The sequence below is a fragment of the Macaca mulatta genome, chromosome 4 (assembly GCF_049350105.2).
Source record: "Macaca mulatta isolate MMU2019108-1 chromosome 4, T2T-MMU8v2.0, whole genome shotgun sequence".
NCBI classification, from domain to species: Eukaryota; Metazoa; Chordata; class Mammalia; order Primates; family Cercopithecidae; genus Macaca; species Macaca mulatta.
The window spans coordinates 175,441,858-175,466,532 of NC_133409.1; the positions used below are offsets into that span (position 1 = coordinate 175,441,858).

General features: G+C 45.4%; 1 protein-coding gene across 1 annotated transcript in view; it reads right to left on the minus strand.

Annotated features, from left to right (window-relative positions):
* The window catches only part of BMP6 (bone morphogenetic protein 6), a 158,158-nt gene extending 138,523 nt beyond the window's left edge, over positions 1–19,635 (minus strand). The window contains exon 1 of the mRNA XM_001085364.5: positions 18,114–19,635. Within this exon, the coding sequence (XP_001085364.1) occupies positions 18,114–18,771 (658 nt within the window). The 5' untranslated portion in view covers positions 18,772–19,635. The remainder of the gene's footprint in view (positions 1–18,113) is intronic.
* Positions 19,636–24,675: the final 5,040 nt, after the last annotated feature.

Sequence of the window (24,675 nt, forward strand, 5' to 3'; positions counted from 1 at the left end):
GTGCACCACCGCACCTGGCCTCTTTTGTTTTTTACCTCTATCATAGACACAATCATGCTCTGTTTGGGCCAGCCATCTGTGCATCTCCTTCCCTCAAGTCAGCTGCAACATCTTCCTGTTATTTGTATCCTCATCCTGCCCCCTCCCTACTACAGTCAGTGCTCAATGCAGTGCCTTGAAAGGGATCAATAAACACTGGACAACCAAATTAACTCTGTCATGTCTAACACTGAAGACACTCCCTGGGTTTAAAAAACCTTTTATTTAAGCCTGGGCATGGTGGCTCACGCCTGTAATCTCAGTGCCTTGGAAAGACAAGGTAGGAGGATCACTTGAGGCCAGGAATCTGACACCAGCCTGGGCAACAGAGTGAGACCCCATGTCTATATAAAAAAAAAGAAACAGCTGAGTGTGGTGGTATATGCCTATAGTCCCAGCTACTCGGGAGGCTAGGGTTGGAGGATCGCTTGAGCCCGGGAGTTTGAGGCTGCCTTGAGCCATGATTGCAGCACTGCACTCCAGCCTGGGTGACAGATGGAGACTCTGACTCCAAACAAAACAAAACAAAAACCCTTTCGTTCAGGGAGTCCTCAGATGCCATTTGGTTAGAGACACACTGTCACTGCATCTCCCAGAACATAACACAATGCAGCAACAGGACCTATACACTTTTTCCTTCATAGGCTATTTGAAATCCTTTTATAAATAGATCTTTTGGGCATTCCACACACAAAACATTATTAAAACCATGAACAGAGTTCCATGTCTGGCAATGGCCAATAAGATCCTATTGGACTGACCTGCCCACAGATTAGAAACATAAACTCTGGCAAAAATGATTTTTAAAAAATAACACCCGGCTACCTGAAGATGCTGGAGATTGACCAAAACCAGGCACATCTGGGCACTGACACTGGAAGCAGGAAACAGCACGGGATATATTTCCCAATTTCATGACTTCTGGCTTAAAGGGAGGGCCTGGTCTGCACCAGGCTGGCCAGCAGGAATGCCAACAGGAAACCAGCAGTCTTTCTGCCTGGAGAATCAGAGAACAGATTTGGGGCATCCCAGAAAGGAAGGGAACCTCGGAAAGGAAAGATGAAGAGAGGCATGGTCCTATGTTCTGGGTGACTCCTGGACCACCCATGCTTAGGGCAGATAACAAGCAGCCTGAGGGAACTTTCTAGTAATGTTCTGTATCTTGACAGAGGTGTGGGTTACACTGGTGTATACACACATCAAAACTCATCAAATGGTATGCTTAAGAAATGTACATTTCATTGTATAGAAATTTTACCTCAAAAAACTGTAAACATTGAACTTTAATGGCAGGCAAGCAGAATTATTTAGAAAGCAGTGTACTGATGTATGCAACTTTTTTTTTTTTTTTTTTTTTTTGAGATGGAGTCTCACTCTGTTGCCCAGAGTGAAGTGCAGTGGTGCAATCTCGGCTCACTGCAACCAGCCTCCTGGGTTCAAGTTATTCTCCTGCCTCGGCCTCCTGAGTAGCTGGGACTACAGGCATACGTCACCACACCAGGCTAATTTTTGTATTTTTAGTAGAGACAGGGCTTCACATTTGACACCAAACTCCTGACCTCAGGTGATCCGCCCACCTTGGCCTCCCAAAGTGCTGGGATTACAAGCATGAGCAAACGTGTCTGGTGATGTCTGCAACTTTACTTTGAATTGTATCAAAAAAAAAAGAAAAAAAAGATGGACAGCTGAATGGGAAAACGGATGGATAAACAGAATAGATACCTGATAAAGCAGATACAGTAAATGTTAATCACAGAATCTAAGTGGAGGATACAGATATTTGCTATACAATCTTCCCCTTTTTCCATATGTTGAAATTTTGTTCACAATAAAATGCTGGTAAAAGTTAAAAGATGCATCACAACTTGGAATTTGCTTCCTCAAAAAGGTGTGGAAGTAAATCACCATATTTGTAGAAATCAACATGAAGGAAGCCAGGAATTCATTGTGGAATTGTAAACAGAAAGCACTTAGGTAAGAGTTTAGTAAAACATGTTTGCTGCCCAGTAGGAAAAAGCAGCATGTACTACAGTTGAACCTTAGAGAATCATGGAAAGAAATTCCTCATCTCAGTGAAATGTTCTGGTGACATATTTTATTTGTGTAGTGTTAACGGGGCCACCCCGGTCATCTCTGGGGTTAGCGATGCTAGGTGGCACCTCAGGAGAAGTTTTGATTCTGAGTTCAGCTTCCTATGAGCCAGGTCTCAAGCACCAAGCGGCCACGAAAACATCACACTCAATGAGAGAGGGAGGGAGAGCATGCATGCATGAGAATAAACAAGCATTTATCCTGCCCTGAAAACAAACTCCTCTAGGTGAACAAGAAATCAGAGATGCCCAATCCATTGGCTTCAGAAAAGAGCATCTCATGTCATCCAACAATGAGAGGAGAATAGCAGTGCCCTAGTTAGATTGCATCCTACAGGCACAAGATAAATGATTCTCACAGAAGCCAGCCAAATGGAAAAAGAGGGCACAGATATTTCAATTGTCAAAACGCATTAACCTTGTCAATCCTGAATAATGCAACATTACATACCATCTCTTGTTCCTAAATACAGCCCCCCAAAATAAAAAGCAAAACAACAATAAACTACTTATTTGGGAGGGGGGGAGGGAGTATACACTATAGAATACACTTTCCTCTATATCTACAAATATTTTGGAAGTGTAAAAATACAGAAGATTACCACTTGATAGGACAGATGCATCTGAAATTATTTTCATTTTCCCCTTGCTACGTCCTTGAAGTTCATGGAATAAACCGTGAAACATATTTGCTACTTCTGTGGTCTGTGTCAAGCCATCTCTCTCTCCCTTTGCTCCATCCTAAGACTCCACTATATCCTGGAAATGAAAGTGTTTATATCTCACATACTCTGGTAGGGAGTGCAAAATTTAAGTGGGATAAGAAGAGGGAGGGAAAGGTCTCTGTTCCAGGACCTACCTGTCTCATTATACATAATTTAAGTACTGAAGAGTTGTTTAATTTTAAACAACTTTTATAGCAGTCTATAAAAAGAGAAACATCACATCTTGTATGTGCCTACTCTGATTTGACATTTTTTCCAACCTATTTGGACGCACTTGTGCCCACTTCAGCAGGCTCTCCGGATTGGCCACTCAGGGTTTAATTCTGCCTGATTCATTTCACCAATAGTCTGGAAATATAGTGAGGCAATAATGCACATCTGTTTCGGGCAACGAACCAAGAGACCACCCGCCCCCTGGGTAAAGGTATCTCAATCCTGCCCACAGCTTTGATCAGTTTTCAGTTTTTAAATGCTCCCTGTTGCCTAGTGGGGAGCTAAGTGACTTTGCTTCAATAGACATTATGTCACCCCTCAGTCCTTATGTAAACGGAATGTCTAACACCTTCACAATGTATGCCAAGCCTGCCAGCCCGAAGTGGAGGTTGACAAGATAAGTGTTTTGCAGCGGCACCTGCGCGAAGAGTCGTGCCTCCTCGCATGCACGAAAGCGCGAAGCTTTCTGCCTGGCACAGCCAGGAAATTTAAATTTAGACTCAGTAGCATGTCTTTCTGACTTGTATTCATGCTTATTAAAGTCACAATGACATCAGATAGAAGGAAAATAGTATTTCTTCTTCCCGAAGCCTTTTAAAAAATGTTAGAAAGTCACAGAACATACACCCTGGGAGAGGAAGGTAACTTCTCTTTTCCCTTTTTATAACCACTGCCGCATACGGAACTTGATGAGCATTTCTTATAACGGCACACATGCTTCACAGGGTATAATTCTCTCATTCAAATGCTTGATGTTATGTGTAATGAGAGAATAGAAGGAGACGGCATACACCGGTTTTATTTTTGAGAAACTGACCTACATTTACCCAGCGTGCACCTATCGAGTATCAACTAAGGAAGGCACCACGTTAGGCACTTGGGGGGAGGGGGATGTGTCAAAGATAAATAAAACGTTTTAATAGGATAGGAATCAGAGAAGTCAGTGTTGAAGGTGATTCAACGAATCCCACAGCTGAGGGGTAGCAGAGCCAACACTGGAACTTCAGGCTCCCAACTCCTTCGTCGAAGCCACATGGAGCTCAGCTGCAAACAGACCTCAGAAATTAGAATGCTGCTCTAGGCTGGGTCTGGGGGTTCATGCCTGTAAGCCCAGCACGTTTGGAGGCCAAAGCAGGAGGATCGCTTGAGCCCAGGAGTTTGAGACTAGCCTGGGCAACATAATGAGACCCGCCTCTACAAAAAATTAAAACAACTAGCCAGGCATGGTGGTACATGCCTAGTAGCCCAGCTACTCAAGAGGCTGAGGTGGGAGGATCACTTGAGCCCAAGAGTTCAAGGTTGCAGTGACCTATAATTGCACCACTGCATCCCACCCTGGGTGAGAGACAGACCGTCTCTACTAAAAATAAAAATAAAATAGAATGCTGCTCTATGCCTCTCTGCATAGGACAAGTCCCCTGTCATTTGGCCCCAAATGTTCTTCCAAGGAGTCATGGCACGAGGGTAAGCAAATTTCAGAAAGCCTTTCTTGACGAGATGGCATTTGAGCTGGGGCTTAAAAAACAAAATTGAGAACATGGCAATGGGTAGTTTCACTAGGTAAACAGGCAAAATCACAGAGCAGAGTGTGCTGGCTAGATAACAGTATATGAAAAGATGAGTAGAGGAGACGGACAGGGTGGACCTGAGACATCAGCTTAAGCTAGCGGCCACAGGAGCCAGAGAAGGTGATGGAGGAGGACTAAGAGATCACACCTGCACCACAGAAAAGCCAACCTAGCAGGGATGCAGGGTTGGATTCGCAGCAGAGAGACCACTGCAACAGTCAAGGCCAACGATTATAAAGACCTTGTGCAGGGAACTTAGGGATAGATGGAAAAGAAGATGGGAAGGCAGGAGTAAGAGATTTCAAAAGCAGGATCACTGAGCCTGGCAACTGACTTGATGTGGGCATGAGGGCAAAGATTGAAGTTAAGCCTGAGTAACTAGCACTGTGGTTCCCAAACCTCAGCCACTGCTTGTTAAAATGCAGATTCCCACACCCAAATCCCCCAAGTCAGGGGTGGGGTCCAAGAAGCTGTTTGTTAATAGATCTGTGCTGATCCACAAACTTTGTTACCAGCTTGCAACGAGAGTACAGAAATGGAGTGTTTAGACAGTTTAAAGGCAAGTTGACTGACAACTTTCTACAAATGGAACCTAATGATTAAAAGTCGAGGCTTGATTTTGAACATATTTCGGGGTTTTTTCATGTCATTTTTCTAGCAAAAGTATGGGTCCACAAAATTTAAATTAAAACAAAAATTTGAAAATTTGAAAAACCAAGTGGTTCTTGCACAAAGTTTGAGAAAAGCTGCGCTGCATGGGTCTGGGATGGGACCACACTTGGGGCATGCTCTGAACAGATGGGTCATAAGAGAGAAGGCAGACACATGAGGAGGCACTCACAGCTGGGGGACATCTCTGCAGCTGTATCCATCTCACTTTCTGAACACAACGGCTACCACCAGGCCACTGAGCCTCGGTGGCAGGTCACCTGGGAGCCTGGTACATGCCCATCATCCTGACCTTTGGCCACACGTTATCTTTTTACTCCTGCAGCTGGGTGTGACCTCCTCCCTACGCCCAGCTCCCTGCCTGTGTCTTGTCTCAGCCCAGTGTGCAGGTCTCTGCCACATGCCAACCCTTCTGAACCTTTTGTTGTATTTCAGAAAATATCCCCAAATATAGCAGCATCTTCGAGACAGGAAAGGAACCAAGAGTGAGCAGGCCGTATTGTAGAAACTAAGGAGAGGATTTTTTAGAAGAGCTAAAGAATAGCCCAGTAGGGAAAAATGCATAGTCAACATGATCAAGGCTTTTGGAAAGGAGGATGAGGACTCAGGACACAGTCATTAGCTGCCTTCAATGAAACACTTGCAGCCGAGGGATGGGGATGGAAGTCAGACCCAAGAGCAGAGGAGACAGTGGGAAGGAAAGAGTAACATCCCCAAATGGTGGGCCGGTAGGGGACAGTTAAGTTATTTCCCAAAACTGTTCTATTGCGTGACTGGGTGCTATTTGGAATATTCAGTTAACATTACTCTAAATATCAATTTTCTCCAAAAACCTCCAAATTCTCCCCTATCTTACTATTTACTAGTTCTTACTGCATATTTGCAGCCATACAAGTGTATTTGCCTTGCTGAGATAATAAGATAACAAGTGACATCAGCCATTCTTTAAGGCAAAAGGCCATAAAGAAATACAATACTTGTATTTTTGTGCAGAAAAAAAAAAGCAATTTCTATTTAAGCTTCCAGAACATTTGCAGAAGGATGAGGATAGGGAAAATGTCAGGGGTAAATTGGAGTCTACTTTCCTAGAGTTCTTGGATTTGTGCCCTACCCAAATTGCCCAAATTTAAAACAGAAACAGAGAAACACAGGGAAGCATCTTTGTGTTGTGTTCCGGCAGGATCAAATCTTTTAAATTTCAGTCTTTAGAGACAAAATGCTGACAGCATCACCGCAACACAAAACTACTCCCAGACACTTGCTTTCAAAATTAGAAAAGAGGTCTGCCTATTTGTATTATTATTTCCCAAAATCAATGTGGAAAGTGAGATACAGGGTAAAGGCCAGCTGCCAAGAACAGACTTGACCCTAAGAAGATTTGACCCCATGGTTCTCTGATCCAAGAACACAAGCCATGAGGATCTTTAGGAAATTCCATTCTTAAGGATGTTCAAAGCCCATAGGAGAAAAGCAAGAAGAGCCATAATGTCAATGAAAGATGGGACTTTGCACAGCACTTCCTGTGTATTAGGAGTGATGATTTCATTCCCTAGCATAGGAGATTCTTTCAAGTGTAGCTCAGAATGTATTCACTATTTTCCCTGCAGTGACAGTTGCAGCCGTGCCTACCTATGTCTAAGTTTATCGAACTGTACACTTTAAGCAGTTCCTTGTATGTCAATGTGTCAAATTAAGGTGTATTACCAAAAATTTTTTAAAGTATCATCTGGGGAATTACCTAGTCTGGGATTTCTCAACTGTGATCCAGGGAATGAAGAGCCCTTAGCTCTTAGAGTACAACCAGGAACAGAACCTTCTGCAAGAGTTTACAACAGAGGGGATTTAACACAGGGATCTGGTGGCACAGAAGCGGGAGTGCTACACGGCCAAGCAGGTCATGGTGAGGCAGCCCATGGATTGTCAACTGCAGGAAGCCACGTTCCCTCTCATGAAGGAGAGAGGGGAGCCCAGGGGTCCCTAGCATAAGGTGGAAAAAGGAGACCCATCCAGAGAGAGCTGGAGCCACAGAAGAGCAAAGCAGCTGGAAACACAGCCTCCTGGGGTCCCTCCCCTGATCTATGAGGACAACAGGAGAAGGTTCAGGAGTGGGTGTAGGGGCACAGAGGCCTGGGTCTGACTCAAGGGGGTTTCAGCCAAAAGGGATTAAACAGTAAAAGTCAGTTCAAACAAAACTCTGTTGAACCAAGTTAGCAGGCGTCTTTACTTCTGGCCTTGTCAGGGCATTAACAGGAGAAACATTTGTAAACCTCAAAGAGAGGAATAGAATAGAAAGTGCTTCTACAGTCTTTTCTTGCAGAACATTTTGGAAAGGTAGTAACTTTTTGGAAAATGCAGATCTAGCCAATACAGTTTCCAGACAAGGAAAGAGACGTAGAAATTTGATTAAGTGGTTTGAACAAGATATTACAAAAAAGAAAAAAGAAGAAGAAGAAGAAGAAGATATTACCAAAAAAGAATAATACTGAGAACTAGAGGCCAAAATCAAGCCTCCTGGATCTTAATCCACTTCTCATTCCTCTATAACAAACCAATCACAAGCATGTTCCAGGACCATCAAGGAAACCAGCTACTTAACCATTGTAGTGGGCGAAAACGAGTCATTTCTGTGGTAGAAAACTCCCAGACTCCGTGCACGTGTATAATCTGCTCTGCTAGATCCATAATAAAGGCTCCAAAACTATGGGTAAGAGCACATATGAAAGTGGAAATGAGTGCAATGGAGTTGCCAATTTTATTAACGGGAGGAAAAGAAGAGAAGGCAAAAAAAAAGGGAAAGCAAGACCGAAAGGGACGCTAACATCCACTGGGTACCACCTTCACCCCTGCAGCCCTGTGGGATCATCTACAATGATGACAGGAATGTGCACGCATAACGACAGGGTCAAACGATCTCCACTAATCAGAGTTGGTGTTAGGAGGCTCTGCCCTAAACAGACCCCATAAAAATGCAAAGGCCGGCTCCGTGGCCCTTGGGGAGAAAGGCAACTCTCCAGATATCTTTGGCTCCAGGCACCTATGGCCTTCTTACTCTTCCCTTCATACCTTAGTCCTGCCCATAGATATCACCTCTATTTCTGCTCCATTAAACTCCCACAGAGAAGTATTAAACCACAGCACATCCTAAGTCAGATGTTATGAGACAAGGCTGAATTTCTCAAGCCCATTGACATTGCCACGGCCCCAAGCTCTTACCTTTTTTTTTTTTTTTTTTTTTTTGAGATGGAGTCTCGCTTTGTCACCCAGGCTAGAGTGCAGTGGTGCCATCTTCGTTCCCTGCAACCTCTGCCTCCTGGGTTCGAGCGATTCTCCCGCCTCAGCCTCCCAAGTAGCTGGGATTACAGGTGTGCGCCCACACCTGGCTAATTTTTGTATTTTTAGTAGAGACAGGGTTTTGCCATGTTAGCTAGACTGGTCTTGAACTCCTGACCTCAAGTGATCTACCTGCCTTGGCCTCCCAAAGTGCTGGGATTACAGGTGTGAGCCACCGTGCCTGGCCCTCTTCCCTATTTTTAAGAGGTTTCCTCTGTAAGGGAGCAGACTAGGGTGGGAGATAAGGGGTGGGCAATATAGCTAGAATTCAGTAATACCCCACTACAATGAGTAACTGACGTGAAGAGAGATGGAGAGAATTCACTAAATGTCTCACCTGCACAATATTTGTAAAGGAATAAACACAAACCCCTAATCGCCCTCAAATGAATTGCTCCTCATTTACCACATTTCTTGTTTCCATTATTGTCTTCTCGTATTTATTTACCATTAACCTGTGTAGCTCTTTTTCGTAGAAAACAGTCTAAAGGCAAATAAGCCTATTCGATATATCACTTACAAAGACCTCTGAATCGATGGCGTCTCTATTAATTTAGTTTTACTCTGATCTAAATAGCCTCTCCTGAGGAAGCCTTTTAAAGTCCCCTGATCCTGCCTCTGGGGCCAGGAAGAGATTTTTGTCAGTTTCTCAATTCTAAAGTCATATTAAGTTTTAATATAAGTTTTCAGAAAGGAAGGAAAAATATTTAACCTCTCCCCTAATAACCCCCCAAATTTTAATAATTCACAAGCACAGAATTCCTGTAATTCTTGTTCATTCTTCAGCCTTCTTTATTTTACTCCCCCAAATCCTGCCTAGCATGGATCAAACAGGGCACAAGCCAGGGAGAAATTTAATCACTCATATCTCTGCCTGAGGGATTGTCTAGGTACTATGGTGACAGACACCTCAGTGAAACTATGTGGAGGAAAAAAGATTTTTAAACTCCTAGACTTAAAAAGAAAGAAAGAAAAGAAGAAAGATTTCTGATGGATTTGTTGTCAACACATAGAAGCACTATAAAATAAATCCCACATGGTCATAGACAATCAAAATTACTTCTTTAGGGACCCCTTTAGTAAAACCCCAGAAACAAACTATTCTTCAACTGAGGTATTTTATAATTCTTTCTCCAAACTCTGCGTATTTTGAATTTTTATACTTTCATTGACTTGTTTTTCCTTGCTTCATGTACAGCTTCTCCACAGAGGATTTGTAGGGCAGAGGAGTTTCCTCGGCATGGTACTGTAGTGGTGGATAATGTCATTACACATTTGTCCCAATCCACAGTATCTGCAACACTAAGAGTGAACTTGGATATAACTATAGACTTTAGGTGACAATGATGTGTCCACATAAGTTCATCCAATTGCAACAAAGATACCAAACTCTGCTGGGCGATAACGGGAGAGCCTGTACACCTGTGGGGGAGGGGGTACATGGGACATCTCTGCAAAATTTTGCTCAATTTTGCTGTGAACCTCAAACCGATCTTTAAAAAAAAACCCTCTCTTTATAAAAAGTGTACAGCTTCTCCGTTGGTAACTTATTCTGATACGGGAGTCTACAAATAAAATCTGAATAAAAATCAAAGTCAAGTAAAAACTTTTAGTCCTTAATTTTGTAGTTTACAAAACTCCGTCTTTGGACTATTTAAATGTAATTCATAGATTTAAAAGGAGGGACGGAAAATAACTGGTCTCAGAGAATAAGCAAGGCTAATATTATAAAACATCGCCTGGCCTAATCAGCACTTAAAACAACTCTCACCAATGATATGGTTCACTCAGGCTCTGCTGAGACACAAATCAGAATTTTTTTCCCAGCCCATGTTCATGTACAGGAAACCAACAGGACTGTAAACACAGGAACAACAATCAACAAACGCAGATGTTCTGGACGGTGAAAGGGCAAGTGGCAGGAGAGTGATAATAAGGCCTGCGGCGGATATCGGAGGTCAGGGCGGAGCGGGCTCCTGGACTCTGCCTCCGAGGGGCGCTGTTTTCCGCCCGCTGTGAATCCACTCCACTCCACTCCTCCTGGTCGCCAACTGAGCTCTTTAGTGATGAGAAAACAATCTGAACATATAATCGGCACTGTGTGGCAAGGACGGTTCAGGCCTAGGACAATCCTGACCTGGCCAGCAGGAGGATCAGTCATCAAGGGCGTATGCCTATGAATCTGAGAGTCAGGAAGGCTCTCCCACTTGGAACCAGAACCTTATCCTGCAAAAATGTTTGAAGGAGATTCTTCGACCCAGTCATCTGGGACTGTGTTTGAGATAACGAGACCGTGGGGACCCATCAAGGAATTACCTGATATAATTTAGATATCATCTCTATTATGGACCTGATCTCTTTAATAATGGAGATGGGAAGGGCAGGAAGAGAATCAGTGGATATCAGTGGAACAATGCCGCTCAAAGCAACGTGGTTTTCAACTCAATTTCAGAGCAGAAAACAATTCTTTGGGGTCAACAGTCCTTTGGCATACCAAACAAGAGGATATTTATAGATATGCATAGCATTTTCTTTTCTAAAAGTAGAGTTCTTGGAGAAGATGCTATCCACTAAGAGAAAACCCCAACAATTCCAGATTTGGGCTTCCTCGGGTCTTGCCTGCTTTTGTAATTTCTCCTTCATTATCCACTCCGGCCTGGCCAACAGCCCTATTGCTCTGATGCACTAGGATCTCTGTGTGTTTCCATGGATTGTCCCTCAACCTTAAGAGGTAACAGCAGTAAAGAGAAAATGGTGAAAACATCTAACAGATTTAACTGCAAACAAACAGATTAGATGATATCCAAGAACTTTTTAAGCTTTAAATTCTATGATCTATGGTGAACATGCATTCACCAGTCATCCCAAACTCATTTAACCAATAAACCCCAAATGGGTTTTCTGTTGCTGGGGCATCTGTGTCCCCAGAAAAACCATGTTAGGGATGGTAGCTGTGTTCCCAGCCTGGCTTCAGACTCTAACTTTATGCATAGGGTGTGGAAATACTATATAGTCACATTGGAAAAAAAGTATAGAGAACAAAATCTTCAAAACACTAGTGACTGAACAAAAAATCTGATAAACTTCAGTGACCCACAATGTGTTACTGATTTCTAATGCTTGTAGCAAAAGGTGAATAGGGGGAATGCAGGTTCTGAGAACTTCTGGTACTCTCAAAATTTCAGAGGTTAATGGCACTGAGGTTAATGGCACTGAAAAATTAGAGTTAACTCTAATTTTCACTAAAGTGGTGATGGCTTTCCTTCCCCTTCATGCAACTATCACCACTTTCATATATTCCAGGAGAGACTGGTGCTGTTTTCTGACTCACACGTTTCCAGTGGGTAAAAGCTGGATCAGAGATGGGAGTGAGGGTGTTGAAGAGAAGGTAAGAGTATGATCAGAAAAGAAAGTGTATTTGAGCAAAGTTAACTCCACTGTCATGATGAAAACAGGGAAATAAGAACAACACAACGCACTGGTTCCTTGTGGGGAAGACAAGAGAAGATGCCAGCCATCCCCTATATCTACCCCCCAGGTGACAGCCTACGGCTGGAGCAGCCCAGCTGCTGGGCACGTGGCTGCATTGTGCTGTGGGCCTCGGGAGGGTGGGACAGGATGGTTAATGTGTAACAGCTGTTTGCATGAATGCGGACTTGGTAAATTGTCTACTCCTACCTTAGGGAGTTTCTGTAGTGATTTCTATTCCTTTTACTCAGATATTTATTAAAACTCCTAGCAAAAAACAAAATTGTCTAATTAAAATATTGTCTACTTTTCTTCCCACTACTAGAAGAACCAAAGATGGCAAAATGACTAAAATTCTGATCAGAAGAGAAAGAAAAATAGGATAAAGATCAAAGTAGAAAAATTAAAACTGTAATGACGTTGTGCTAAGTTAAACAATAGTCATTCCTGGCCGGACGCAGTGGCATAAGCCTGTAATCCCAGCACTTTGGGTGGCCGAGGCAGGCAGATCACTTGATGTCAGGAGTTTGAGACCAGCCTGGCCATCATGGTGAAACCCCAGCTCCATTAAAAATACAAAAAAAAAAAAAAAAAAAAATTAGCCAGGTGTGGTGGCAGACACCTGTAATCCCAGCTACTTGGGAGGCTAAGCAGGAGAATTGATTGAGCCCAGGAGACAGTGAGGTTGCAATGAGCCAAGATCTCGCCACTGCACTCCAGCCTGGGTGACAGAACAAGACTCTGTCTCAAAAATTAAAAAAAAAAAAAAAAGTCATTCCCTAGAATAATTCATTTTTGATATAAGATGGGAGGCAGAAAGTGAAGGACTGGTTTGTGAAAAAGTTACAGAAAGCTGCTTAATGATGCAAGACATTGTACCCTCTTCATTCTCCTTGTCTAACTCACCTTCATAAATAGACAAGAATGAGGCAAAGATAGCAGACCTGCTATCTTTTAGTTTGCTATACTATACTACATTTGATAGCCAATATTCACAGTCAAGTAAAATATCAATTTGAAATCCAACATATAAAGTAGTCAACTCTCCGAAGACACAGGGAGACAACAAATTATTACATGCTAAATAAAGCGCTGAACATTGTTTTTGTACTTAAACAGATTCTTATCCCAGGGTAGCCCTCCTCCAAGCTGATCAGAGGTAAGCTCTCAAATAGAGGAACAAACCATGATTCAGCACATTTAAAAAGGATTTATACCCATTCTTAGAAGGACACCCAGAGGAAACACCATCTGAGGTCTGAACAATGGTATCTGCTTGCCCTTTGATCTTAGTTTAAGAACACTTTGTACAACTTTTTTTTTTGTTGAAATGCCACTGAATTTCAGATTTACTCTTTGTAATCTCTTTAGAAGAACATCCACTGCTTCTTTGAATCACACTCTTGCAACCAAATTCTCCAAACTGTTTTTGCTGTGAGTAGCTTGCAGGCATGGATTTATTTTCTGCTAACAAAAATCTTCATAAGTACAGGTAGCTTAAACGAAAAACAGTACTACTGATGCTATGTTTAGGAGAAAGAGATAGTGCAGCATATCTAGTTACAAATACAAGTAGGGAGTATTCCATTTTTCTTCTCATTTATGTTTCCCAAGAGTAATTTTGTTCAGAAGATTGCCACTACTTTTAGCACAAATTTCTTGCTGCTTGTACTAATATATACTGATTCCCTTTTCTGAGCATCATTTGAGTTTTTTAAAATTTCCATTTAATCCTAGCATTTGGAGATCAATACCTCGTGAATTCAAATAAACAAGTGAAATCTGAAATGCAGATATTTAATTAAATGTTTTTACTACTCTCAAATGTAATGCATATTACAAATTAACATACTTATAGGTGACTAATAAAAAAGGTATATTAATAAAGCATGATGATTTACCTCAAATACTGTGAACCTTCCTGTCCTAAATGTCTTCACTTTAAACTTTTTCCTCAACAAAAATCAGGTATACCTTTCTAAATAATCAAATCTTCCAGATCAGTGAAATATGAATTTGAAGTATGGGCTATGTCTATATTTTCACTAATTCAGTCTTTTCAAAGCACCTTCCATGGGGTCAGCATTATGTTAGGCACTTGGGCTACTGTGGTAGGTTAGAATGGTTTCCGCCTTTAGAGGCTGACATCCTATGGGGGAGACAAACAAATGAGTAAGCAAATTTAACAAGAAAAAAAAAAGTGTGATAAGTACAAGGAAGGAAATAAGCAGAGCGCTGTCATGGTACAGAAGTGGGTGGGATGGAGGCATGACCAGTTTAAAAATACAGAGTGGCAGAGAAGGTCTCTCTTAGGTGAATTTTAAGCTAAGACCTGAAGGATACCTCTCCAAGGTCACCAAATTGGCAGGGATGCTGACTAGGCTGCCAAGACATTTTTAGCATTAGAAAACAAATAGAAAATGGCATCTGTGGCCCTGAGTGAATGCAAGTTCACGAGCTCACCCAGGCACTCTGCACACCAGCAACCCAGGCAGCAGACGGTTAGTATTTAGAAGGTGACACATCCCAGTCTATTCACCCAGAAAGAGTTTGAAACAGTCAACATAAACAACAATGAGCTGGTTGGATGACCAGCACTTGCGCTATGAGAGAGAAATTTATCCTGTTGATTCATACTTCCTGATTGGCTGGCTGGCTTACAAGGCTCAGGGTGTTTCAAATGTATTTCATGAGTAAATTATTCCCTCAGTCCCAGGGAAGTCGGATGTTTACAACTATGTAATACTTTCCCTTGTACTTCCAGTTTGTAATTTACTTAACCTAGTAGGTATAAGAGTACTTTAAAACACAGTGCTGTAATGTTTATCTTTCTGTAGATTCTTTAATAGATGAGTCAGGTAATATGGCAGTTAACATGGCATTGACACCAATTAGGAAATCTGTAATTCTCCAGTATCCCTATATAGAGAATCCAACATTGGTACGCAATAACTTTTTTCAAATGAACTGTCCTTCTTACGTTCAGAGTCATGGCAATCAGATTTTACCCCATTCTAGCCTCTCATGATGAAATACCCCTTTCCTACTGCTAAATGGATTAAGATGAAATAGAATTGCTTCATTGGCAGGTGGCATGGCTTGCTGCTTGGATTCTACTTACCTGCAAAAGGTCTTCTCTTCATACTATCAGTATAGAGTCCAGAACTGGACCTACAGTAGCTATAACTTGTACAAGGAGCCCAGTGATGGGATATGAGGGGCTTGGGGTAGAATTCCCATCCTAGAACTCTTTCAGTTCCATGTCAGCCTGTCCTGGGGCCCGGAATTGCACTACTGGGTGAGTTCTCTTGAAATTTTTCAGGAGATATTTTTTATATCTTTCAAAATCCTTTATGAAAAATGTTAATATCCCTAAGGAGATAATATGTTAAAACATCACCCTAGCAGGATTAGTTGACAGCCAGCTTTAAGCAGTGTGACTTAGAGGCAGTGTGTCAGAGAAGCAAAGGAATAAGGGGAATTTGGGGGTCACTAAATACAGTAAATGTGACTGTACTTTACAAACTCGCCTTAGGCCCAGCTCTTGAAATTTCAAATACCATCTAAGGCAGTGGTTTCCAAACACTGACATCACCTGAGATCTTGACAAAACACTGACACTGCTGGGCATGGTGGCACACTCCTATCTTCCCAGCAACTCAGGAGGCTGAGGAAGGGGGATTGCTCGAGGCCAGGAGTTTGAATCCAGCCTGGGCAACGTTAGGAGATACTCTTTATTTTTGTACAAAAAATACTGCTACCTGGTTTCCACCTCCACACATTCTGATTTGATATGGAGTGACACCTGGGCATCTGGATTTTTTTAAGGTGTTCCCCCCCACCTCCCACGTAACACCCAGGTGATTCTAATGTGTAGCAATGTTTGAAAGTTTTGCTCTTCATCTCTTACTGGGATAATGTATCCATTTCCTTCAGACACGAGGATCTCCTGTGCCAGTGTTTCTTGACCATGGTAGCATGTTAGAAAAACCTAAGGTACTTTAAAAAAAATGATGCCTGTGCCCCATCCTCAAAAGATTCTGACGTAACTGATCTGGGTCTACGTAGTGACCCTAATAACCCTAGATCTCTAAGTCCCCTGGGTGATGCTACAGGGCAGCTAATCCTGAGAACCTCGGTCCAAGCTCAGGAATTGTTTTCCCAGGGACTGTAACACGATTCTCTGTGAAGTAGCCAGGAGTGCCAGTCTTCCTCCCCGTTGTCCAGGTTAGGACTACCCCCAAAAGGCAATAAAACATTTCCCCAAAGCTGCCAGGAAACCTGGGGGCGGGGGAGGGGGGTGGAAGGAGAGGAGAGGAGAGGAAGAGGGCAAGGGGAGGAATTTACTGAGTCAGAAGCAGCAGAAAAGTTAGAATAAGGAACAGCGCTGGTCCTCTGCCACCCTGGCCCCCACCCACTACAAATTTTATTGACTGGCATGAGAATTTCCTTAGAATGCTTCCTGGAGGTGGCTCAACCTTGGATTTGGTTCCAATAAATTGTGAAAATTCTTGTCCAATCAGAACCTCGGGCAGTGCAAGCTGCCAGATTGGCAGGCCCTGAGCCTGGACTCCCTGTGAGATTCTGTTTCACGAATTTCCCAGGAGGATTTCTGCACCACTTGGATGCCAATCGTCCTGCCTCCACATCCTCCCCTCCCCCCCTTGGCTCTTACCCCCCACGTTCTCTCCCTCAAAGCTCAGCGGAGTTGGGAATCATAGATAGGCTGGTAAAGAAATCACCCAGATAGTCTAAGCGGGAATCATTCCGGTAAGTAATGCCGTTAAAAGACGAGCGTCTTTGACGTGGCTGGGAGACGCGTGTGCTCCTTTGGCGAGTGTCTGCTCACCCACTCCAGGGCCTGGGCACAGCCACTGTCTCACATGGGAAGGAGGCCCGCGAATACCCACCCCGCCACGCAGCTGCACCCATCCCGGGCGTAGCCACTGCACACCTGGTCTGCCCGCCGACAGCGCGTCCCTCCATCCTATGTCTGCGCTAAATTAAGTCAGCTTATGAATGAAAAGCAGTGCAAACCGGAGGCGCTGACTCCGAAGAAAAGAGTCTTCTTCGCACCCTTCTGATTTACAGATGAGAAAACTCAAGGGGGTGGGAGGGGGGAGAAAGGGCGATGTGACTCGGTCCGGGTTTGCCACAGAACATTTGTGGCGGAGCTCGATTTAGCCGCCCTTGAATTTCCATTCTGTTGCCTGGCAACCGGTTCAGAGGAGCTCAGCGCCCAACCCCGGCCCCTACCCCGCACCCTTTCTCTGCCCGAGCAGCTTGGGCTGCATCGATCAAAGGTTCAGCCTTTGGGGACAATGGCCAAGGGCATGTGAGCGGGGGCACAGGATGGATTACCCGAGCTGAGCTTTCATCCCGCCCCAAATAGGAGCGAGCCCCGCCCGGGCGGGATCCGAGCGCCTTCTGCGGTGCTTTCGGGACTTTCCTCTGCAACCTCTCCCAGTGCCGTGGATACCTCTAAACATACTCATGCCAAGTTTTCAAAGTTCCCAACCGCTGTCGGATTCCCTAAAAGTCTCGGTGGGAAAACTGCACTCTGAGGTAAGGGGCAAAAGAAGTCAATTTAGAGGGAATAATCGTACTGAAGAGCCCTCTTACCAGGATGGCCACACTCAGGCTGGACTTTTCTGCTGCAGTTGAGTTAACCTGATCAGAGCTGGGCAAGAGTGAAAAAAAAAAAGCGCGGAACGTGCTCAGGGAGTCCGCAAAGACACGCCCGCGGGGACAGCGCTCCCGGAGTCCCGTGTCCCGGCCGGCCAGCCGCCTCTCGGGGCCTCGGCGTGCAGCCCTGCCCGCTGCGCGGGGGAGCGCATGTGCAGCCCACCGCCGCGCAGGTGGCGAGAGCACAGCCTGCCTGTCCCCGCGTCCTCTAGAGCTCCAGGCGGGACCCGCGCGCCGGGAGCTCCTCCACTCCCTCACTCCACCCCCTGGGCCCGGGACTGAAAAGGGGGAAATGTTCTCGTCATTAGGTTACCCCAAATCCTTACCCAGGTTCACAAAGCTCATGACCATGTCTGCGTCGTTGAGGAAGGCGCTGTCCTGCGCGCTGGTCAGTGGGGACGCGCCGCCGCTGCCAGGTCCGGGGGCCAGGAGGCTCTTGCGGTTGAGCGGGTGCGCGGCGCCCGGGGCCGGCTGCCGAGGCTGGGACGAGCTGGCTCCTTCGTGGGGCCAGGGCTGCTGCCTCTCCCCCTCCGACGCCCCGTCCTCCTCGTCGTCGGCGGACAGGGCGTTGTACAGATCCAGCATGAAGAGGGGCGCGGACTTCAGCTGCCCGGGAGGGGGCTCTCCGCGAGGCGGCTGCTGCTGCTGCTGCTGCTGCTGCGGGAGCGCCGGGGGCTGCGGCTGTTGGAGGCCGTGCAGGGGCCGGGGCCGGTGTGGGAGCCCCAGCACCGACAAGATCTCCTTCTGCATCTCCCGCTTCTCGTGCGTCTTGAGCCGCCGGTAGAGGAAGCCCGAGGAGGATTGCGGCGACGGCGGCGGCTGCTCCGTGCGGCCGGGGCTCCCGCCGTCCCCCAGCAGCTGGCCCCCGGCGGCGGCGGCCGCGGCAGCGGGCAGGGGCGGCCGCAGCGGCGGGGGCCCGCAGCAGCTGCACAACAGCCCCCACCACCAGCACAGCCACTGCGCCCTCCGCCCCAGCCCCGGCATCCCCGCCCGGCCGGGCTGCCCCCGCGGATCCCGCGAGGCGTGGAGCGGCGGAGCGAGGCTGGAGCACGGCCGCTGTGGCCCTTGGCGTGAGCAGCCCCCGCCACCTCTCGGCGGGCTCGCTTCCCCTTCCTGGCCCTCAGTCCTTATCTCTCATGGTCGTCCGGGGCGCCCCCAGTTGCCCAGGATAGAGGGGTGGCGAAGGGGCGATCACCGGGAGAACCTCTTGGAGGGGAGGAAGGGGAGCCCCACAGCCCCGCGCAGGTCTCTAGAGGCGCGCGGTACAGGCCAGGTGCGTCCGAGTCCGGGCTGCGCTGCAGTCTGCGCCCTGGCTCCTGGGCGGGTCGCGGCGCGGTCACTCTGGGCCTCGCTGGACGCTCACGTGCGCTGCCCCGCGCCCTCCCTGGCGGCTGAGTGGGACCCGGGGCGGCGGGGTAGCGGGGCGGCTCACGAGCTGCGGGAGATGCCCGGCATCACCGTGGCCACGCACGCCCCTCCCTGGATTGCAGGGCCACTGTGAAGTTTACCCCGGCGCAGGGCCCACGCTGCGGCGACAAGGCGTCCCCAAATGCCAGTCTATTCCGTGAGGTTTAACTTCGTTCTTGCTCACGAACTCCGCGCCCCTGAGCCCTCGGTCACCGTCGCTCCCCCTCAAAATCTCCGCGCGCCGCACGCCTCAAGTGGAGGCGGCGAGGATCTTGCTTTCCGTTCGGCGCTCGCCCGGCTGCCCAGCAAACCCGCTCGCAGAAGGGATGGGAAGGAAGGGGGCCAGTGCACCCAGCAGCAGCCGCGGCGGAGGCGCTGGAATTCGCAGTCTCCAGCTTCTCCACGCCGCGCTTCCCGCAGCGGCCAACGTGGGCTTTCTGCGGCGCGCCGCGCTCAGGTACCGCACTCCAGCCCCGGGACTCCCCGCCCCGCGGTAACCGACAGGCTAGCAGCCAATCGGGACCCGAAGCTCGCGGGCTATTTAAATAGCCCCGCCCCTTCTTTCACCCTCCCTCTCCCGAGAGGCGTCGCCTCCGCGGCGCGTAGGTTTCAAGACCCGGGAATTCTTGGAGGCAAGCGGAGAGCCGCGAGGTGTCAAAGGCTAAAAGGTCGTCGCTAGTAAGAATGATCTGACCAATACCCCCCGATCTGAAACTTTCTCTTTTACCATCGTTTAAAAGGCCTAAGTTGATGCTTTAACTAAATAAAAATAATAACAGCGATTAAATCACCATACTGCCAGAATTGAGGAAGAAAAGAAAAATGATAGCTTTTCCATCCCTTCCTTAGTTTCTCTTATTGATGTAATGTAGGCGTTTAGCGGACACGTGGCTTTCCACGGCAGCTGCTGGAAGTTGGGACACACCCTCTGGGAAGGCTACTCACAAACTGACCACAGAGAGGGCCACATGTAACCCAAGCCAGCGTCCTGAGGGTTTGGGGTCGCATGTGTTGACTTATCTGTTCATTTGGGCTTTGGTTTGGCTTCTTAAGCTACACCCAAGAGAAAGAGGGTGTATTCAGACAATATATTAGAAAAATCGTCCCCTGTCTTCTTGGAAATGACTCAGTGCTTCTCCAGCTTATCTATTAATGTTGCATTTTAATATTGAAATACAATGTGACTTATATGGTGCAAGATAAAACTTGAGGAGAGGTGATAAAGATAACTCCAGGAAGAGCAGGGGCTTGGCATGCACTCTGAATGGTCAGGACAATAGATAGGGTCCTGAAACACAGGTTGCTGCGGACTTTAGGCAAGATAACACCACCACCAACACCATTTGCCAGTGAGGACGCAAATTCATTTGCCTTTACCCGCCCAAGAACATCCAGCCGTCTATGGATCGTGGAAGCAAATTCACATAAAACATTAAGGTTTTTTACCTGGTGAAAATCGTGTGGCATAGAAAATAAAAACTGCAGTTTTCTGACTTGCCAGCCTTAGTCCAAATGGTCCTAGGCATTTGAGAGTGAAGTCAAATAGATTATAGACTGTGGGATTCATGAATTTATGACATCATAGGCTTTCTGCTGGTCCAAATCTTATAAGCATTCCTATCCTATTTCCAAGAATCTATTTCTTATGGGTAAAAGTCTTTACCTCCAACCACCCACTGAGTCCTTCTTTCTAGTTCTGTCTTGGCCCAGACACAAGTGGTCATTTAGAAGAGTCTTTATTTCTACAAATATCTGATAGCTATTAATTTCAGGCCACAAAACTGAGCACCCCTGAATGCCAGTCTTTAACCACCTCTACAGGGATTTCTTCCATCTGAAAAGATAATACGATACTTCGTCTGGGATGTCAGGATCCTCAGAATTCAAGAGCCCTGTCACTTCTTTTTTCTGTATGGAACATGTTAGGGACATAAATTCACTGCAGTGCCCCACAGCAGCCAAGAGCTCTGCTCAGAAGGTCTGAAATTCCAGCAAATACACCTAGGCTTCCTGCCAAGAGCCTCCTTTTTTAAAACCTAGTTGCACCTTCTTCATAAGACTTCTGGTGAGATGCAGGCTGAGTAAAAGACTTTCCACCTATGAGGGCAGTGGGGAAGACACAGGAAACTCAACATTTCAGACATGGATGAGGGCACCTTGGTGGGGCTATGTCATTTAAAACACAAAATCAAGGTGTGACCGACCTATTGTAGAGGTTGAGCATCCGTAACCCAAAAATCTGACATCCGAAATGCTCCAAAATCTAAAGATTTATGAGAGCTGACATGATGCCTCAGATGGAAAATTCCACACCTGACCTCATAGGATGGGACATGGTCAAAACACAGTCAAAATTTTCATCCACAAAATTATTTGAAATATTGTATTAAATTACCTTCAGGCCATGTATATGAGATATATATGGAACATAAATGAATTTCATGTTTAGACTTGGATCCCATCCCTAAGGTGTCTCATTATGTATATGCAAATATTCCAAAATCTAAAAATCTGAAATTTGAAATACTTCTGGTCCCACGCATTTTGGATAAGGGATACTCAACTTGTATATGCATCTATGGGGTGGACCTAGTGCAGAACACACACACACACACACACACACACACACACGCAATCTCTCCCTTTCCTTAGACACTTAGAAGTAGATGGGTTCGTATGACGTGAGTCTAAAGTGACTATCAACTAAACATCTGAGCAGCAACTCTGATTCAGGTCTGTCGCAGGCTTCCTACCCCACCAAGATGGACCCTCAGTTTCTGTCGAATAGGGCTAGAATGAGGAGGTGTTGAGGGTGCTTCCAGGTGATGAACATGAGAACACACATCTCCCTTAAGAGCCAGAAGAAGCCCCCAAAAAAGATGTGTAGTGAGCCATTATAATGATCACAAGGACAGTGACATCCAACTAAGGATGTGCTCCTCTTCTCTCCACTATGACTCGCAACATGTGCACATCATGTTTGCGGAACACATGCAGGCAAGCCCTTGTATCCATTGGGAAAAAGGGGACAGGAAAAGAGATACAGTTCTAGGATTTTAATAGCCTCAAAATTGGGACTACTGTTTCTCCAAGCCAATTAGATCTCCAGGTGGATAAAAATCCCCTAAAGTACACCTTGTCTACTCCCTGCTTCTGAGACCCTTCCCCATTAGACACCCCCAGTGCTCCCCTGGAAGCCTCAGGACAGGGAGCTAGACAACGTCCACACGTGATTCAAGAGGAGGAGACGTGGTGGGTGGAGTTGGAGGGACAGAAACAGATCTGGCTTTGAAGTCCGCTGGAATGTATGAACCGACTTGTTAAAATTAGAGGTAACTTCGCCCCCTGCAGGACACCAAAATATTACCGCCCCTTCCTCTGTGGGCCTGGGACAAGCTTCATTAAGTTCTCTGTGAGTGTTTCTAAAACATCTGGGTGGAAAGAGGAGGAATTCGATCAAGAAGCCGGATGTGGGAGCCAATCCACATCAAACATCTGGTTGCTTGGCTGACATTTCATGCAGATGGCCTTCAGTTTTCTGGCAATAGGTTTCCTGTCCCATCTCCCTGCCCCACTTAATGAAGAAATGAGGAACCCTCACCGAAAAGCACAGGTTCATCCCATACTTCCAGTGATAGCGGGAATAGGATGGGAATTTTGTCTTCAAGTGTTTATTAAGGCACCATGTAATTCACACAACAAATCCTTTAAACCTGTAGTTGTCCTTGTTCCTTATATATTATGAGGGTTTCTGTTATACATTTATAACACACTTGACCAAATAGTTTCTATTTTGTAAACATGCTGTTTATTAATTTGACATATTAAACACATATTCTATATTATAGTATTAGCAATAAACTGCAACTTCAGTCTTGGGTTTTATATTAAATTTTACATTGGCCCCTTTCAACTGCACTTCCTGAAGATGTAAGTTGCTCCTTTCAGAATTAACTTAATAAAAATATCTTGGCCAGGCATGGTGGCTCATGCCTGTAATAGCAACACTTTAGGAGGCTGAGGTGAGCAGATCACTTGAGCCCAGGAGTTCGAGATCAGCCTGGGAACATAGTAAGACGTCGTTTCTACCAAAAAAAAAAAAAAAAAAATTAGCCGGGTATGGTGGTGCACGCCTGTAGTCCCAGCTCCTCAGGAGGTTGAGGTGGAAGGATCGCTTAAGCCAGGGGGGTGGAGGTTACAGTGAGCCCAGATCACCAGATCACGCCACTGCACTCCAGCCTGGGTGATAGAGCGAGACCCTGTCTCAAAAAAAAAAAAATCATTTAAACTGTGTGGCTGTCATGTTTACAAGACTGAGGTCAAGCCTCCTTGAATTCTTGAGAAGTTCCACTCAAAAGACCAACTTTTTATCTTTACTATTAGCATAAGGACCTGAATACTTCTTAATGTTAATTTCAAAATATAATAATTTGATCAAATTTTTAAAATATTGATTTAGTTTTGAGTGGAAATAGGTAAATGGTTGCAGAGTATGAGAAATGAAAATTTGCGAGTGAAATAAGTATTGCTTCTGAAAGCTACACCTGTAAGACAGCCTTCAAAAGCCATGTCTCATCCAAAAGTCTGTGGTAACATTTACATTCAGTCACACTCCGCTTTCACTGTCTACTCAAAAATGCTGGGCATTCACACTTCAAAATATCATTCAAGTCATCATATTTTCCTACTCATGAAGGACATCTGGTGGCAAAGTGAAAAACTAATACATAAATCTGTTTCCAGAGATTTTTTTCCACACTGTAACCCAAATAGCAAATCTGTTACTTGTACGTGTTTCAAACTTTTCACACAAGCTCAGATCTCTATGATCCTAGGATTTAGGCTGTCTACACAATATTAAGCAATGGAATATTTCGAGACATCCAGATGATTAAATCATTTGTGAAATTTTCATTGAGTAATTAACATGTGCAGACTAAGTCTTCATTTTTTTTTTCTGAGCAAAACAATGCTTAACACATTTCCATGACTAGTTTTACTGTCCCTGAAGAGCTTTATTCCAAGAAATGATTGGACACTTAGGTCAACTGGGGTGCATAAGGCTCCCTGGCCTGTGCTGGCCTCAGAGCTTCAGTCCATCTTGTGACCCCACTCTGTACCTCCTGTCGTGGATGTGTCTCTGTGTCACTAGGAGGTAACCTGAAAATATAACATTATCCTGTTAGCAATCCCCTTAACTAGCAAAGCCATAACCTGTGGCACGTGGAGCCAGGGAAAACCACACTGGTGGTAAAATCAGGTTAAAATGAAAGTCACTGACAGCTTTTTGAAAAGAAGAGAAAGGCTAATTACCCAATCTTCATTCAACACATCTTTCCATGCCTATGTGCCAGGCAGGGGTCTAGGTTTTGGGATACCAAACAGAAATCCTTGCGCACATAGATTCTAGATGGCGAAATGGATAGTAAACAAAGTAACTAGGAAAGTATATTGTGGTAGGCAGGATGTTGGTCCTTATGA